The sequence below is a fragment of the Megalobrama amblycephala genome, linkage group LG17 (assembly GCF_018812025.1).
Source record: "Megalobrama amblycephala isolate DHTTF-2021 linkage group LG17, ASM1881202v1, whole genome shotgun sequence".
Taxonomy (NCBI): domain Eukaryota; kingdom Metazoa; phylum Chordata; class Actinopteri; order Cypriniformes; family Xenocyprididae; genus Megalobrama; species Megalobrama amblycephala.
In genome coordinates, this window is record NC_063060.1 from 11,735,848 (window position 1) to 11,753,716 (window position 17,869).

The 17,869-nt window shown below is 35.4% G+C and overlaps 2 protein-coding genes across 4 annotated transcripts in view; both read right to left on the reverse strand.

Moving 5' to 3' along the window:
- Positions 1-189: 189 nt before the first annotated feature.
- lactb2 (lactamase, beta 2) lies at positions 190-5,367 on the reverse strand. The gene is made up of 7 exons (XM_048164022.1): positions 5,119-5,367; positions 4,808-4,971; positions 4,532-4,658; positions 2,279-2,457; positions 2,015-2,163; positions 1,002-1,089; positions 190-750 (listed from the first exon to the last, which is right to left on the reverse strand). Exons 1-7 carry the CDS (start codon positions 5,238-5,240, stop codon positions 710-712), a joined length of 870 nt encoding a protein of 289 aa, XP_048019979.1. The 5' UTR covers positions 5,241-5,367; the 3' UTR covers positions 190-709.
- A 2,346-nt stretch (positions 5,368-7,713) lies between these two features.
- Positions 7,714-17,869, reverse strand: part of slco5a1b (solute carrier organic anion transporter family member 5A1b) — a 29,444-nt gene continuing 19,288 nt past the window's right edge. For all 3 annotated transcript variants that reach the window (XM_048164008.1, XM_048164006.1, XM_048164007.1), the window contains 7 exons: positions 15,996-16,073; positions 15,662-15,781; positions 13,996-14,162; positions 12,296-12,349; positions 9,736-9,800; positions 9,213-9,286; positions 7,714-9,125 (listed from right to left, as the gene is read on the reverse strand). In XM_048164008.1, coding sequence (XP_048019965.1) covers positions 9,054-9,125; positions 9,213-9,286; positions 9,736-9,800; positions 12,296-12,349; positions 13,996-14,162; positions 15,662-15,781; positions 15,996-16,073 — 630 coding nt within the window. In that variant the 3' untranslated portion in view covers positions 7,714-9,053. The remainder of the gene's footprint in view (positions 9,126-9,212; positions 9,287-9,735; positions 9,801-12,295; positions 12,350-13,995; positions 14,163-15,661; positions 15,782-15,995; positions 16,074-17,869) is intronic.

The following is a 17,869-nucleotide window of genomic DNA, read 5'->3' on the forward strand; positions in this document are numbered from 1 at the left end:
GGTGCACTAGGCTGCGCCACCCAAATCCGTATTTTAACTCCTTTACTGCAGTGAGAGCAAATACTACTTTCCTAAAAAAAACTTATTTTATTTTATTTAATTACAATAATTTTAAATTTGTTTGTTACAAATAAAGAAAGGTTACACACACACACAAACATAATCATGTACATTACCATAAGAATCCAGTTATGTTTTAAGCCAAATTAAAAGCAGCTTTATTTAACATTTTCTTACATATTATTGGACACTGTCTCTCATTGTTGACATGAACAGCGCATAGAATTCCATTTATAATCAGATTACATTGAAACAAGGGTAGTTAATTTTGACATGTTTTCCATTTTAAGAACCATTATGTTACATAATTTATTCAAATGTTTAAAAGTGCTTATTTATAAGGCACTTTGAAAAATGTGTCTGCTAAATAAATGTAAGTATCCTGTTTTTGGGGCATGTTGTCACAAAAGGTCAACACTTTGTTGACCCAAAATTAAAATTATAAGTAGAAATTGTTAAATAGACCTTCCCATAGAAATATTTAATAGGGGGGAAAGTGACAACTAGCCCCAGACTCCTTTACATTGTTTCCAGAATTAAGAAATATCAACAAAATCCAAATAAATCCATCTCAGTCCACTGGGAACTTTTTATTAGACACTGTGGGTGATTAGTGTGCTTTAAAAAAAATAATAAATAAAAAATAAAATCACAAATTGCTCTTCCACTGCTTTTCATTTGAGCCTTCAGCTGCAAGGAGAAAAAGAAAAACAGTTAAGATAACTGTATATCTAAAAAAATAGACAAATGAATGTTCATACACCGTCACATGTGCACACACAGACCTGCACAAACAAACACCTGTGTGTGCACATGCACGCATGCACGCACGCACGCACGCACGCACACACACACACACACACACACACACACACACACACACACACACACACACACACACACACACACACACACACACACACACACACACACACACACACCAAGGCAGATCTTTCCTTCCTTCTGGAGTTTCTTTAAATGGTGCAACAAGTTAAACTCTGCTGCTCTGTGCAGGTGTTCAGGGGTCTCCTGCCATACAGACAATTAAAAAAAAACACAAAAAAACACATGAAAATCATGTCATGTAAACTGTTAAGAAAATAATATATATATATATATATATATATAAAATGCACTTTCATTTGGCCCAGTCTTTGGGCATTATTCTATAAAGCAGTGACCGCTTAAAGAGAACCCACAAATGGAGAGTTCACTTCACTCACAGTGCAGATGCATGAAACCACTAGTGAAAATGCTTTGGATGTTGAAAAGTTGAAATGAAAAAAGAATTTGACTTTCAGAATGTCATCTTAGAATTTGGTTAGTCCCTTGTCTGTACAAAGGAGTTCACAAAGTCACACATTTTCTTATGATTATCACCTAGAAGTAAATTAAAATAAATATTTTTAAATATAATATGTTTTAAAGGGTTCAATGTCTCAGATTTTGGCCCTCACTTTACATCTGTCATTTTCTTTTCTCTCCTTGTGGACAGCAGGTTTGGCAGTGTCGAAATGTATTAAATGCTAAAATGCCCTTTGGATTCAGTCTAATTAAAGTCAGCATGAAACTGATGTTGCGATAGTCTTTTCTTCCCTATAGTGACGTTATATCAGAATGAAACGGCTTCTCGAACAAGGAAAAAATATAGAGCGGGACTTGATTTTGTCCATCAGGAATTGACTGGACGGATTGATGGTTGTGCTTTGTTTTGCTGTGATGTCATGTGAGTGACAGGTTATTGTCCCGCCCTCACGTCAGAGAAGAGAAGCAATGTCGCTGCAAGTGGGAGGGGAAGTCATTTTGGCTAAATTATGAGGGAAGATGAATAATAATGATGTGCACGGATAAATAATTTATATTAAACAAACACTGCAATATTCCATAAAAAATAGGAATTGTTTGATTTCATGGTGACTTTAAAGAGTTAAGATCATTCAGAAAAGAGTTGAACCTTGTACACCACTTTAACCAGTTCACTGGAGGTGAATGCAGTTCCACGATTCTCCTGCAAAACGTTTAGGATCTGCTGTTCTCTTGCGTTCCGGTGAGTTATATACTCACAGATCTTAGAACCTGCGTTCTGGACCACTGGCCCATGACCTGACACATCAAAATAACACACACACACACACACACACACACACACAAGCATTTCTTAGAAAATTAGAAAGCAATCTTAAAAAAAATTAAAAAAACAACATGCACACAGACTTACCTGGATATATGAGGTCAGCCTTCACGCTGAGGAGCTTCTGCAGTGACTTCATGTAATCATGGAGGTCCTCAAACACGGCCGTGCCCTCTCCCAAAATACAGTCACCTGAAAACACAGCCTGCTCCTCCTCCAGGAATAATGCCATGTGATCATCTGTGTGTCCGGGAGTAAACAGAACCCTACATGCAGCACAAACAATATAAAAGCAAACTTGTTCAAAAGAAACAACTAATGTTTTTGCATTTAGAAACATTCACACTAATTTGCCTAATGCATTTATATAAAAACTCAGAATGTAAATAAAAAAAAATAAAAAAAATAATTAAAAATAAAATTTCTATTTAATCTACAGTACTATTCAAAGGTTTGGGGTCAGTAAGATATGTTTAAATCTATACTTTTATTCAGCAAGAACACAATAAATGGTTAGTTCACCCAAAAATGTTCATCTTTGGAACACAAATTTAGATATTTCTGATGAAATCCAAGGGTTTCTAAACCACACATAGGCAGCAACGTCATGGCACCTTTTAAGGTCCAGAAAGGTATTAAAGACATCAAAATAATGACTTATATAGTGATGGCCGATTTCAAAACACTGCTTCAGGAAGCTACGGCGCGTTATGAATCAACGTGTCGAATCATGATTCGGATAGTGTGTCAAACTGCCAAACTGCTGAAATCACGTGACTTTGGCGCTCCGAGTCGCTGTTTCAACACGCTGATTCGTTACGCTGATTCGTTACGCTGATTCGTTATGCTCCGAAGCTTCCTGAAGCAGTGTTTTGAAATCGGCCATCACTATATAAGTCGTTATTTCGTTTTTTTGGCGTACCAAAAATATTTGCGTTGCTTCATAATATTAATATTGAACCACTGTACTCACATGAACTGATTTAAATATGTTTTTAGTACATTAATGGATCTTGAGAGAGGAAATGTCATTGCTGGCTATGCAGGCCTCACTGAGCCATCGGATTTAATAAAAAGAACCTTAATTTGCATTCCAAAGATTAACGAAGGTCTTACGGGTGTGGAACGACATGAGGGTGAGTAATAATGACATTATTTTAATTTTCAACTAACCCTTTAATGTTAACAACATCAGCATTGTGTGACTACGTGTATTAGTGTGTATTAGCATTACCTGTAAATTTCAATTTCTGTACAGTCTGATCTTTAACGTTAATCATTAAATCAAAGAAAAGGCTATAAATCATCTGCCACCTGCAGCATCCTCATATGCAACGTCATTGCAACTTTTGAGGTCCAGAAAGGTATTAAAGACATCGTTAAAATAGTCCATGTGACTACAGTGGTTCAAAAACAAAAACAAAACAAAAATAATGACTGTAACAATTTGAACTGTTGTCATATGCAGTTGACAAAGTGAACACAGTTCAGGCTTCTGTGTTCTTTGTCAGAACGTCGACTCAATATTGTCCGGCTCCTGCGTCAGCATCACAAGCATGAGTCGTGCTGCTCATGTGTACAGCATCAGCCAATACTGAGCCGGCATTCAGACGTAAATATGGAAGCCTGCGCTGCGTTCACTACGTCACCTGCATATGACAACAGTTCAAATTGTTAAAATCATTATTTTTGTTTTGTTTTTGCGCACAAAAAGTATTCTCTTCGCTTCATAACATTAAGGTTGAACCACTGTAGTCATGCTGACCATTTTAATGATGTCTTTAATACCTTTCTGGACCTCAAAAGGTGCAATGACATTGCTGCCTGACAGATACCCTCGGATTTCATCAAAAATATATTTATTTGTGTTCCGAATATGAACAAAGGTCTTACGGGTTTGGGACGACATGAGTAATTAATTAATTAATTAATGACAGAAATTTCAGTTTTGGATAAACACCCTTGATTGATTAAATACTTTTATAATATTACAAAAGATTTCTATTTCAAATAAATGCCATTATTTTGAACTTCCACGGATTCCACAAAAAGAAACCAAATCAGCACATTAGGATGATTTCACTGTAGACTAGATTAATGATGCTGAAAAATTCAGCTTTGGATCACAGGAATAAATGACATTTTAAAATATATTAAAATAGAAAACAAAATGTAATAATATTTCACAGTATTAATGTTGCTCAAATAAATATAGCCTTTGTAAGCTAAAGAAACTTTAGCTACCAACCGCAAACTTTTGAAAGGCAGTGTATGAATATGAGCATGTAAACATGACCAAAGATTATCATGTACAGAATAAGTGTGTGTGTGTGTGTTTACCGTAATGTTGCCCCTTCAGTCTTTATCACATCACCATCACTGAGATAATTATATTTCTTCTTTTCGTCTCCGATCGCTTCTTCCTGTGGAGGACACCGAGGGAGTTTACTGACCCTCAGCTCTGCTTCTGCATAACACATGCGGCTATATTAGTGAGGATTTCTCATAGACACAATGGTTTTATATACCAAGACAATTATATTTACATTTACATTATTAACACATGGTTTGGCTGAGAGCTTTTTAAAGAGTGAGGAGCACTTAAAACCTGTTCACCTGTGTGAAAGTGTTTGAGTATGTCCTGCACTCCTCCAGTGTGGTCATGATGCCAGTGTGTCACTATAATGTGTTGTATCGACGTCTCGTGCTGCTTTAGAGCCTCGCGCAGATTGACAATATACTCTGGAATCGCGCGCTCGCCTGCATCAATTAACACTCGTCTGACAGACACAGACAGATACACAGAGACATTTAATAAACATTCACATACTTGCTGCATTCAATACATAGGTTGTACATGGTAAATACCTTAAGTAAATAAGTTCATTTATCTCGTGCCATGGTTAATAATTGTATGAGACTAGTACCTTTTGCCCGTCCCGACCAGGTATGTATTGGTGCCCTGCAGTGTCATGGGTCCCGGGTTACAGCCCAAAACTCGCACCACTCTGGATGACAACTGCTCGATACGAGGAATCACCGCGGACATTTTCTTCAAGACTACTCAGACTCAGCGCGAACTTTAAATGACCCCTGAAAACGCTTCTGCGACAGATCAGACTGACAGCACTCCAGACAAAAACTTCCTGTTCAAAAAAAGTCACACTTTACAAAATAAAAGTATCGGAGTCTCAAGGTTAGGATGTTTCTTTTGGTTTTATACTTGAAATTACAATGAATTTAATGGCTTTATTCGTCATTATATAGTCTGTTCTGCTAATGGGACATTCTTCAATTGCGGTGGCAAATGGTGTTTTCCTAAATTGCAACAGTAAAAACTAATAAATCATATAATTTTTGCATATTCATATTCTGTACGGTGAAAACAATCTGTGCACTGTTAAAAAGTTGTTTAAAAATGCATATTAAATTCAGTTTGAGAGATTTCATGTGGGACAAATTCTGCATGTTCCCGCTTCCATATACTTCAAAGAAGTATTCTGGCATGTAATTGCAAAAATATAACATTTAAAATAAAATAAAATAATAAAATAAAAATGGTTATATTTAACAAGTACAATTTAATTAAAATGTTTTAAAAATATTTATATATTTATATATATATATATATATATATATATATATATATATATATATATATATATATACAGTTGTGGCCAGAATTATTAGCCCCCTTCATAAATATGATCAAAGATTACTCTAAAAATAAATCTGCATTGTTTATCGTTTTGATCTTTAATTCATAAAATTAGCAAAAATCTGACATTTCATTGAAGGAAAAGAATTGAAAGTGGGGGGAAAATAACATTAAGAAATAAATGTTTTTCTCCAAAACACGTTGCCCACAATTATTAGCACCCCTAGAATTTTTTATGAGTAAAGCATCTCTGAAGTATATTCCCATTCATATTTAATTTTTTTTAGCTCACCGGGGTGATCATGAACATTAAATTGTCCAGCCGAGACTTCCTGTTCCACAGGAGTATAAACATGAGGAAACACAAAGGCCAAATTCCCTTAATCATTCATCACAATGAGAAAAAACAAAGAATATAGTTCTGATGTGTAGCAAATGATTGTCGAGCTTCACAAAATAGAAAGTGGCTGTAAGAAAATAGCTGAAGCATTGAAAATCTCCATTTCCACTATCAGGGCAATAATTGAGAAGTTCCAATTGACTAAAGATGTTACAAATCTGACTGAAAGAGGACATGTGTCTAAATCATCCTAATGCACAGTGAGGAGGAATGTTTAAGTGGCCAAAGACTCTCCAAGGATCACAGCTGGAGAATTGCAGAGATTAGTTGAGTCTTGAGTCTCAGAAAGCCTAAAAAAATGATCAAAAGCACCTACATCCCCACAAGTTGTTCGGGAGGGTTTCAAGAAAAATCCTCTGCTCTCATCCAGAAACAATCTCCAGCATATTCAGTTGTCAGACAAGACTGGAACTTCAAACGGGACGAGCTTCTATGGTCAGATGAAACTAAAACAAGAGCTTCTTGGCAGCAAACCCACCAGATGGGTTTGGTGCACACAGGGATAAAAAGTACCCCATGCCCACGGTTAAATACAGAATTTATTTTATTATTTTATTTATTTATTTTTGCATATTTTAATCTAAATTTGGTAAATACAGTCTTATTAATATTTCTAAAATGTCCCTAGGTTGACACCATCATGATGGCAGCCACCATTTTAGAAAAGTCTCAATTTGCGCTAATTTATCTGTGGTGTTACTGTCTTTCATGGTATCACCACATGACTCCATAACTCCACAGACAATATACAACTAGTAATGTACCATTTTTATTTAAAAAGAAATCATAGATTTTGGTTTAGGACATTCATAACCATATAATTTTATCACTCTTGTCAGGTATGGCAAAATTATCTGCTGCTGAACAGCACTGTCTTTATTTTATTCGTTAGTATTAACTGTATTTTGTATTTAAAATCATTTTCATTTTATTTTATTTTTCCTGTCATTTTTTTACTTGACCTGTTTTTTTCTGTACAGTTAATTTCTGACTATGAATTTCTGACATATATATACATATACAAACACACATATCAGGAGTAAGGAAGCAAATATGATGCAATATATAAAATCCTTATAGACACTTAAGAAATTTAAAAAAAAAAAAAAAAAAAAATGTCAGTGTAATAAATGCATAATAGCGTCATGCAGTAACTTGAGAAAATTATTTGTTCCTGTCATGAACAAAAATGGTTTGCGCCTTTATACAAAAATGCAGTATATATGGTTAAAGTGTGATCTTACTGGATCTTCTAAGAAAGAGCATTTGCTATAAATAGCATCTGCTGTAACTGTTGTTGCTGAAGACCGTTAGGCTGCACTAGCTTGAAACACCAGTTTTCACCAGTGCCAAATAATAATAATCTAAAGATTAGTTACATGATTATGTGCATTGATAAATTATGTGTGCACATGTTTGAGTATGGATGTACATATGCATGAACACTCAGGACACTCAGGAATATGTGCTTTACTTCACAGACACAAAAATTTATTATGGAGCTGCACAGGATCAAAACAGCTTTGGTTATTCAGTCGCAATACACACTGATAGTCTGTTACTGTTGAATTTAGATATGCACAGACTAAACTTGGTCATACAGATGAGCTTGTTAGTAATGATCAATTTTATCAATGGGGGTTTAACAAAGATTACTCAAATAGTCAATAAAGACATGTTACAGAGAAACCGAACCATCACACAGAATATTTTTACCACTTTTTTTTTTTTTTTTTATCATATCACTTTTACAGCATATCCGCTAATGAATCTTTAGGATCAATGCAGATAGCTCAGGAACAGCCTCCTATGTTTACTTGTTGATGTATGAGCTGCTATTTGGTTCAGGCTACATTAATATCTGTATTAAGAGACGAATTGCATATCCACATAGAGCGTCAGGATATGTAGAATCTAATTCCCCTATTTCCTTTGATGGTTCTTATTAAAATGAGTGAATGTTTATTGCTCTTGTGGATGTTCACTGATCTGAACCTTATTCTCATGAAACTTCTCAATAACAGCATGGAGATCAGAGTGTAATTTGCCAGAATCAGGCAATAACAACTCAATCTTTATTTGTTTATATTTTCTATGCACAAGTTTGCTGTAAGTTCATAAAGCACAACTGCACAAGTTTTGCATGCATTTCTACTTGCTATCCACACTGTTTTTTGTGAGCAGATTAAGTTTTAGTACCAAATGAAAGTGGTAGTTTTAGTCTTATCATAAAAGTTCAGGTCAAGTTGAACATCATGATTTAATGTTTTGATTCATGAATGATTTAAACGTTTCCTTGGCTTGCAAAGGCAGCATTTGTCTACTCATGTTCTTGGTATAAATCTCACATGCAAGATGTTTACGCTTTGTGTGGGTCTCTGATAATCAGAAAAACAGCTGTCGTCACACATAACCCATAGAACACAGTTCTAAATCTTAAACAACAAAACACGTACAGATAAATTTAATAAATTCGGGTCAAATTAACTATATATTTAGAACAGATCTGGCCTTAGTTGAAATTTATGTGGGATATGCAATAGAAAAAGCAATGATAACTGAGTAATTAATATCTGAAATGAAGAAGAAAATTGTGAAGTAAAGAAACGATGAAGAAAAATAAAATGTCCTTTCATATTCACACAGAACTAAAACAATACACAATTCCTAATTACTACTAAATATAGTCCAATCATTTTACAGACAAAATAGTTTCTTTAGGACATATATCTTTTCAGAAATGGGATCAGAGTTTATGTACAACCAAGGGAGAGAGAAACAGAAAGGTAGGAAGAAAGGAAGTATCACTGTGGCAGGACTTTGAGAATCGCGTTCACTTCCTCAGCTACAGTCGTCAGTGCAAACTCAAACTGATCCTGAGGAGGACACAGACAGAGTATGTTTCAGTATGAAAAGATATTGTGTCTTTTTCAGTGTATATGTGTCTATATGTATGTACGTACCTTGGTCTGAACCATGCCGGGTCTCTGGTCTCTCAGGTGTTCCAGTGTAGCAGCAATATCAATCTCTTTTGCACCTGTAAAGTATAGAATTTGGTATCATATTTATATCAGCATTTACACCGACTGTCCCCAATGTGCAAAGCATCACTTAAAGGGACAGTTCACCCAAAAATGAAAATTCTCTCATCATTTACTCACCCTCAAGTTGTTCCAAACCTGTATGAATCTTCTGCTGAACACAAAAGAAGACATATGGAAGAATATGGGTAACCAAACAGTTGATGGACCCCACTGACTTCCATAGTAAGGGGAAAAAATACTATGGAAGTCAATGGGGTCCATCAACTCTTTGGTTATTGACATTCTTTGAAATATCTTCTTTTTTTTGTTCAGCAGAAAATAGAAATTCATACAGGTTTGGAACAACTTGAGGGTGAGTAAATGATTACAGAATTTTCATTTTTGGGTGAACTATCCCTTTAAAACCCACTGATAGCTGATCCTCTGCTTTCTTTGTCTTTACCTTTGGCCATTTTATTCAACACCATGTCAATCAAAATGTACGTCCCAGTCCGTCCAGCTCCGTCGCTGATGGAAAAAAGAAAACAGCAGCATAAAAAAACAATAAAAAGCCAAAATAATTAAAGGTGTCTTATAATGCCCCTTTTACAAGATGTAATATAAGTCTCTGGTGTCCCCGGAATGTGTCTGTGAAATGTCAGCTCAAAATACCCCACAGATCATTTATCATATCTTGTCAAATTTGCCCCTATTTGGGTCTAAGCAAAAACACGCCATTTATGTGTGTCCCTTTAAATGCAAATGAGCTGCTGTTCCCAGCCCCCTTTCTAGAAGAGGGCGGAGCTTTAACAGCTCACGCTTCGGTTGCTCAACAACAACAAAGCTGGAGAATCTCACGCTGTCAAAATGACGATTGTCAGTAACGGTGTTCAGCCTTACATTGTTCAAACCGGAGTCGGACACCGATGGAGAGACTCAGGAAGAAGTTACAATTATTAGAAAGCAACTGAACATTTCTGAATGGTTTGTGGATAAATTTATGTAGTTGCTGTGGAGTTGATTCAACTCATTGACTAGCATGTGCCGTCATTTTAATCTCCAGCATTGAATTGACCCTCATTTGTGAAGCAGTCCGGCATAAAATGACGGCATGGCAACAACACTCTACTACAACAACTCTTCCTCTTCTCTAAAGCAGCAACACAGGCAGGGTTTATGTAAATTTTAGGGTTAGTGATGTCACTAACACGGGAAGAAGCTCGTTGTAGTCCCTAGCAACCGTTTTTGTAGTCCTTAAACAGAGGATTCTTCTCCCTTTACATTGAACTTTGAGCGTCGTAACATTGCAGACATTGTTCATGCTCTAACAGCAACATTACACACTAACTGAAGGTAAAAAACTGAAATCATAATCAACCACCCCTTTAAGCACATGACATATTACAGATACTTTTATTTTGTAAAACTTTTGAACTGGAAGTATCTGTTAGCGCTGTCAGACTGATCTGTCGCAGAACTCTTTTCAGATTTTCCAGTGTTGGACCAAGCTTTTAACCTTTAGTCAAAATGTAACAACTTGTTCTGCCTCTCACATGACTTTGCTTTCCAGCATACATCATCATGACAGCATGAGCATGGAAAACAGCCAAACGTGTTTTCTTCCAACCATCTGTCTTTTGCTAGTTGCGGCCAGCACATGAAATTAGTGTAGCAAACACAGAGATGGTGAGTAGGTGCGCTTTCAGCAGTCGCCCTCATTTCCTATCCCAAAATTGCCCTGGTTGTGGGCCCCAAAAAATTTCCAAAATTTCAGGCAACATTAAATGAGGTTTGCCAGCATATATATATATATATATATATATATATATATATATATATGCTGGCAAACCTCATTTTGTGCATTAAAATGCTTTAGTAAAAAATACATGCTGGTAATATATATTTCTTATAAATTAGTCTTCCGCGTTCTGTCATCATCCCTGCACCACTTGTGCATTGTTATACAGGTATGAAAATTATTTAACTTAAAAATTATTTGACTGAAAAAGAGCACATATATAGTACAGTCCAAAAGTTTGGAACTGCTAAGATTTTTAATGTTTTTAAAAGAAGTTTTCGTCTGCTCACCAAGGCTACATTTATTTAATTAAAATTACAGTAAAAAACAGTAATATTGTGAAATATTATTACAATTTAAAATAACTGTGTACTATTTAAATATATTTGACAAAGTAATTTATTCCTGTGATGGCAAAGCTGAATTTTCAGCATCGTTACTCCAGTCTTCAGTGTCACATGATCCTTCAGAAATCATTCTAATATGCTGATTTGCTGCTCAATAAACATTTATGATTATTTTCACTGTTGAAAACAGTTGTGTACTTTTTTTTCAGGATTCCTTGATGAATAGAAAGTTCAAAAGAACAGCATTTATCTGAAATACAAAGCTTCTGTAGCATTATACACTACCGTTCAAAAGTTTGGGGTCAATAAGAATTTTTATTTTTATTTTTTTGAAAAGAAATTAAAGAAATGAATACTTTTATTCAGCAAGGATGCATTAAATCAATCAAAAGTGGCAGTGAAGACATTTATAATGTTACAAAAGATTAGATTTCAGATAAACACTGTTCTTTTGAACTTTCTATTCATCAAATAATCCTGAAAAAAAATATTGTACACAAATATTTTGTACAATTGTACACATTAAATGTTTCTTGAGCAGCAGATCAGCATATTAAAATGATTTCTGAAGGATCATGTGACACTGAAGACTGGAGTAATGATGCTGAAAATTCAGCTTTGCCATCACAGGAATAAATTACTTTGTGAAATATATTCAAATAGAAAACAGTTATTTTAAATTGTAATAATATTTCACAATATTACTGTTTTTTACTGTATTTTTAATTAAATAAATGTAGCCTTGGTGAGCAGACGAAACTTCTTTTAAAAACATTAAAAATCTTAGTGGTTCCAAACTTTTGGACTGTACTGTACCTATCAAGATATATTGAACAGCACAATATTTGAGTGTGTGTGTGTGAGTGTTTTTTACTTGCCTGCAGTGAACAATGACAGGACAGGACCTTCCACGGTAGCATTTGTTTACTTTCCTATTGGAAAGAAGACATACACACAAGCATAAACACACAGACACACACGCATACACACAGACATATGAAACTTGTAAAGAGGTTTCAGATGCAGCTAAATTAGCTAAAGAAAAAGATGGAGCACTGATTCCATTTCGTATAATAATAAAAAAAAAAAAAAAAAATGAAATATACACAACCGTTCAACAGTTTAGGGTCTGTAAGATTTCAAAGCTTCACTTATTTGATAAAACAAGAACAAACCTCTTCCGGAAGCTCAAACGTGCTGCGTAACACACGAGAATGAAACTCATTGGTTACGCAGCACGTTTGAGCTTCCAGAAGAGGTTTGTTCTTGTGCGTCATTATAGGTTGAGCTTCTGTTTATGTTCGCTGATCAATGTTTATATGCAAGTAACATAAAAGCCTAAATTAAATTTGTTCATCATATAAAGCGAAAGAAAATTTGGTCTGAACCGCTCGATTCATATGGATTAGTTTTCTGATCACTTAATGAACTTTTTGAAGCATCAAAGTTCTATTTGCAAAGACAGTCTATGGAAGGAAATCTCAAAAAGATCTTAATTTGTGTTGATCTTAAGTTGAACAAAAGTGGGGTGAGTAATTGATGACAGAATTTTTATTTCGGGGTGAACTAACACTAATATTTTGTGGAAACCATGATTCATTGATTCATTCTTTGATGAATAGAAATATTAAAAGAACAGCATTTATTTGAAATGAAATCTTTTGTAACATTATAAAATGTCTTTGTCACGTTTGATTAATTTAATGTGTCCTTGATAAAAAAAAGGATTTCTCAAAAATCTTACTGACCCCAAACTTTTGAACACTAGTGTAAAAAAAGAGATTTAAGTTTTGACATAAAGATTATTATAAAAGATTTGGGGATGAAATAAGATTAATTATGCAGGACAAATCACTCATAGATGTTTGTTTGGATCTGTCATGTTGAAGACTTTCCATTGTCTTCTATTGTTTTTATACTGTACTAAGCTAACAATATTTTCTATCCCAACTCAGCCTAACTCTGATACAAACCTCTCTGCATTCTTTTATTTTTCATTTGAACATTATTCTATTCATTCATTCATTACTTTTTAATTAATTAATCTATTTACTAAGCTGTTTTGATCAGGACAATAGACAAAACCTGACCCACACAAACACACACACACAGTCACATTAGCTTCAGGCATGTTACTGGTTTACACTCATAAACACTGCTGCTGGTTTTGTGCAGATCAGCAATAACAGGGGCGGGACCAGGAACGAAACACAACAATTCTGACTGGAGAAAAACTGAAAACATAAGAAAGACCGAGAGAACAGAGGTACGCAGAGAATTATGTGTAAGAGGGGAAGTAAAGGAGGAAATCATAGGTCAGAGATTAGCAGGCAGAAAGGTTGAACAAAGATTGAGGGAGGAGAGATGTTGAGGGAGTGGGCTGGTATCCCAGGGTGCAGTTGGATGCAGAGTCGCAGTTGTCAATGATCACTTTTGTGACTATGCAACTGGAGCCAGTGAACTAGCTGCACGACCACAAAAATGACACTGGCAACCGCTCAGGAGCTGACACACACACACACACACACACGCTCGCACAATACCCAAACAACACGTGCACACGCTCTCATAGGCGCACCTGCGGAAGTCGAGCAGGGTTTGGCTGGTTTCGGGCGTTCGGTCGTTCAGCCAAGTGTGATAATGGAACTGTGTGACTGTACGAGTCTCATTAGTCTGCATGTTTTTCAAGTAAAAGCTCCGAACCAGGAAGTCGTCACACCACACATGCTCAGAAACCAGATTCACCTACACAAACACACATATGAGGAAAAAAAGAGTAATGTCTTTATACCTAACAGCACCACACACAGCAGTGCAAATATCACTAGATACAGAGGGCAGAATAAAGGAATATAGTCACTGTTTTGTGTTCTGCATTTGCATTAAATTGCAGTTATTTTTTACATGAGACCTTAAAGGGATACTCCACTTTGAGACATTTCTCAAAATATCTTCTTTTGTGTTCCAGAAGAAATAAACTCACATTTTTTAAAGGACATGAGTATGAGTAAATGATGATAGCATTTTCATTTTTTGATGAACTATCCTTTTAAGTCTAAAAATTACACTTTGTATTAAAACAATCTTAAAATTTAAAAAGCAAGCAATATGTTATGCCTCTACAAGGAATGAGACTCATGATGAAAACTGCTTGTTTTTAAATGCACTGTCCTGTTTTTTTTTTTTTTTTTATAATAATTTTATGGCATCATAATTATCATATCAATTATCATATCAAATATCATATCATATTATGGCAAATAATCACACATTAATTTTACAATATGAATTTACTCAATAATAACTGTAAATTGCAAAATAGTGAGCTAACTAGTGCCTTTGCATTTAAGACAATAATCGTAAACATTTTGAAACAATTTGTTTTATTCATAGCCTATAATTTCACCCGTTTCCCTCTTGTATTGATGCAGTTATGTTAAATTATTTACATGTTTTACTTACAATACATTATTTATTTTTTAATATATTCTTTACTTAGTTATATATTAATCTGTTCCAAGCATATGTCATATTTATAATCATCCACAAGACAACGTAATGGCAGTGAATACAAAAACACATGATCAAAAATACCAAGAAAAAAAAGGATCACTGGATTTGATCCATACCAGGTTCCAGAAAACATTTTTTGGACATTTTAGCAAGTTAGCACGAGACATTTTTATTGTGTATATTTAATCCACAATCCATGTCTGTTTATTGCACCAGTATATTGAGATGAATTGAGAAATAAAAAGCATTTATATAAATGTGCTAACTTGATGATGTTTTATTAACAAATTTCAGGAGGTGCATATTCAGATAATTAACCTAATTAGCACAAGTGGAGTTAATAAACTCAACCAATGACAAGAGGTTTTGACGTTTGACTGTTTATCAGCATCCCTCCTCCACCCCATCTCCTCACTTCTAGTTCTATCTGTTCTTACCACAACCGGGGGGAGTACTCTGGGTTTGGGCCAAAATTCCGAGCTCGGAGCTCCCCACCCCCGGACAGCACGGCAAATACGCTTATCCTTTACTCTACTTAATTATATGTAAATGTGAACTCATGAAACATCAGAAAACTGCTTTCTGGCACCTGGTTGGATCAAATCCAGTCTCTTTTCATGCGATTTTGTATTCACTGCCATCACTTTTGTATTCTACCTCCAAAACAGCAGAACAAAACCCCACAAGCAGTCACCCTTACTCTTTGAGGAGAATATTTGTGTTTACGGTACCTCATAAATGTGATAGAGGTTGGAGCCTTCGTCGGGCCAGTAGTGGTAACACTGTTTCACACCGTTCTCAGAGAGAGGAGTCAACATGACAATCACCACACACCCGCTCTCCCAGACCATCTGTACGAGAACACAAACAATGTTACACACACACTGCATGACCATCTGCAAGAGAACACACACATTACACAGACACATACTGTACACACTCTTCCTGACCATCTGCAATACAACACACACACACAGACCTTGTGCTAGAGAACACACAACCACACTCTCCGACATGACAACACAAACCATCTATGTCAGATAACAAACAAATAATTCAGTTTACCTGCCAGAAGTCAGCCACGGTGGAGGGCAGCGGGCCCTGAGTGGCGATGTACGCGGGGTTACGAGGGTCATGATCCATCTGAGAGAGAGAAAACACACATGTGTACACACATGGCTGTATGTGGTTTAAATAAGATATATGTAAATAATACTGCAGAATGGGCAAACAAAACACAAAGAATGAACTGTGCCATTTATTTGCATGCACAGTCTGAATCACAATTCACTCATGCAAATGAGCTAATGCTGCCCATAACATCAGTGCTGCACACAATTTGTACAGTGCAATTTCTCATATTGCAGGTTAGTTCTGAGTGTTAGGCTGACTGCTGAATTTTCTGTTGATAATACTAATGCTGTGTCCGAAATCTCATACTGTTTAGGTACTACATTTGGTTTAGAACTCTTTAAAAAAGTATGTTCTATATAGAATATGAATATGGGTAGTATGAATGAAATTCAGATGAACTACATTGCCATGTTGTCACTGTCACGTGATCTACGGCATCAGTTGTGTTGCTTCACTGCCATTCACAAAATCCTCTCCCGTAGCCTCATGGGATAGAAAAGTGTTCTTCGAATGCACTCTTCAGAATCTCAGCAGAAGTAGTATGTCATTTATCGCCAAATACTATGCATTCTGACATACTTTGTTGGTGTATTATTTTTCGCATACTATATAGTACACTGTTAACACGAATAAGTTGGCAAAATGTATTCAGGTTGAGGTAATCAGTTACATACATTTTTTTAAGTAAAGAAGTTCAGTGTTTCAGTAAGCAGAACTGGCAGATCTAAATTTTGTACTCATACATTTTAATTGCTCTTAAAGGTGCCCTAGATTCAAAAATTGAATTTACCTCGGCATGGTTAAATAACAAGAGTTCAGTACATGGAAAAGACATACAGTGAGTCTCAAACTCCATTGTTTCCTCCTTCTTATATAAATCTCATTTGTTTAAAAGACCTCCGAAGAACAGGCGAATCTCAACATAACACCAACTGTTACATAACAGTCGGGGTGTACGCCCCCAATATTTGCATATGCCAGCCCATGTTCCCAACATTATGAAAGGCATTAGACAAGGGCAGCCAGTAACATCTGGATGTGCACAGCTGAATCATCAGACTAGGTAAGCAAGCAAGGACAATAGCAAAAAATGGCAGATGGAGCAATAATAACTCACATGATCCATGATTACATGATATTTTTAGTGATATTTGTAAATTGTCTTTCTAAATGTTTCGTTAGCATGTTGCTAATGTACTGTTAAATGTGGTTAAAGTTACCATCGTTTCTTACTGTATTCATGGAGACAAGAGCCGTCGCTATTTTCATTTTAAAACACTTACAGTCTGTATAATTCATGAACACAACTTCATTCTTTATAAATCTCTCCAACAGTGTAGCATTAGCTGTTAGCCACGGAGCATAGCCTCAAACTTATTCAGAATCAATGTAAACATCAAAATAAACACTGTACTTACGCGATTAGACATACTGCATGATGAACACTTTGTAAAGATCCATTTTGAGGGTTATATTAGCTGTTTGAACTTTTTTTATGTTGTTTAAGGCAAGCGCGAGCTCTTGGGGTGTGGAGCACGAGATTTAAAGGGCCACACACCCTGAATCGGCTCATTTCTAATTATGCCCCAAAATAGGCAGTTAAAAAAATGAATTAAAAAAAATGTATTGGGTATTTTGAGCTGAAACTTCACAGACACATTCAGGGGACACCTTAGACTTATATTACATCTTTTAGAAAAAAGTTCTAGGGCACCTTTAAATTGAAAAATTTGAATAAGTTAATTCTTACATTTAACTTAAAATTATCATGTAATCTCAATAAAACTATAACTAGCCAATTCAGC

What these genes read in the sequence shown, in the direction of transcription:
- lactb2 (XM_048164022.1), bottom strand. Translation starts at nt 5,240, where the DNA reads ATGTCCGCGGTGATTCCTCGTATCGAGCAGTTGTCATCCAGAGTGGTG. An exon ending in ACTCAAACACTTTCACACAG is followed by an intron (nt 4,659 to 4,807) that starts GTGAACAGGTTT and finishes TGTGTTATGCAG; the next exon opens with AAGCAGAGCTGAGGGTCAGT. An exon ending in TGGTTAAAGTGGTGTACAAG is followed by an intron (nt 1,090 to 2,014) that starts GTTCAACTCTTT and finishes TCTGTATGGCAG; the next exon opens with GAGACCCCTGAACACCTGCA.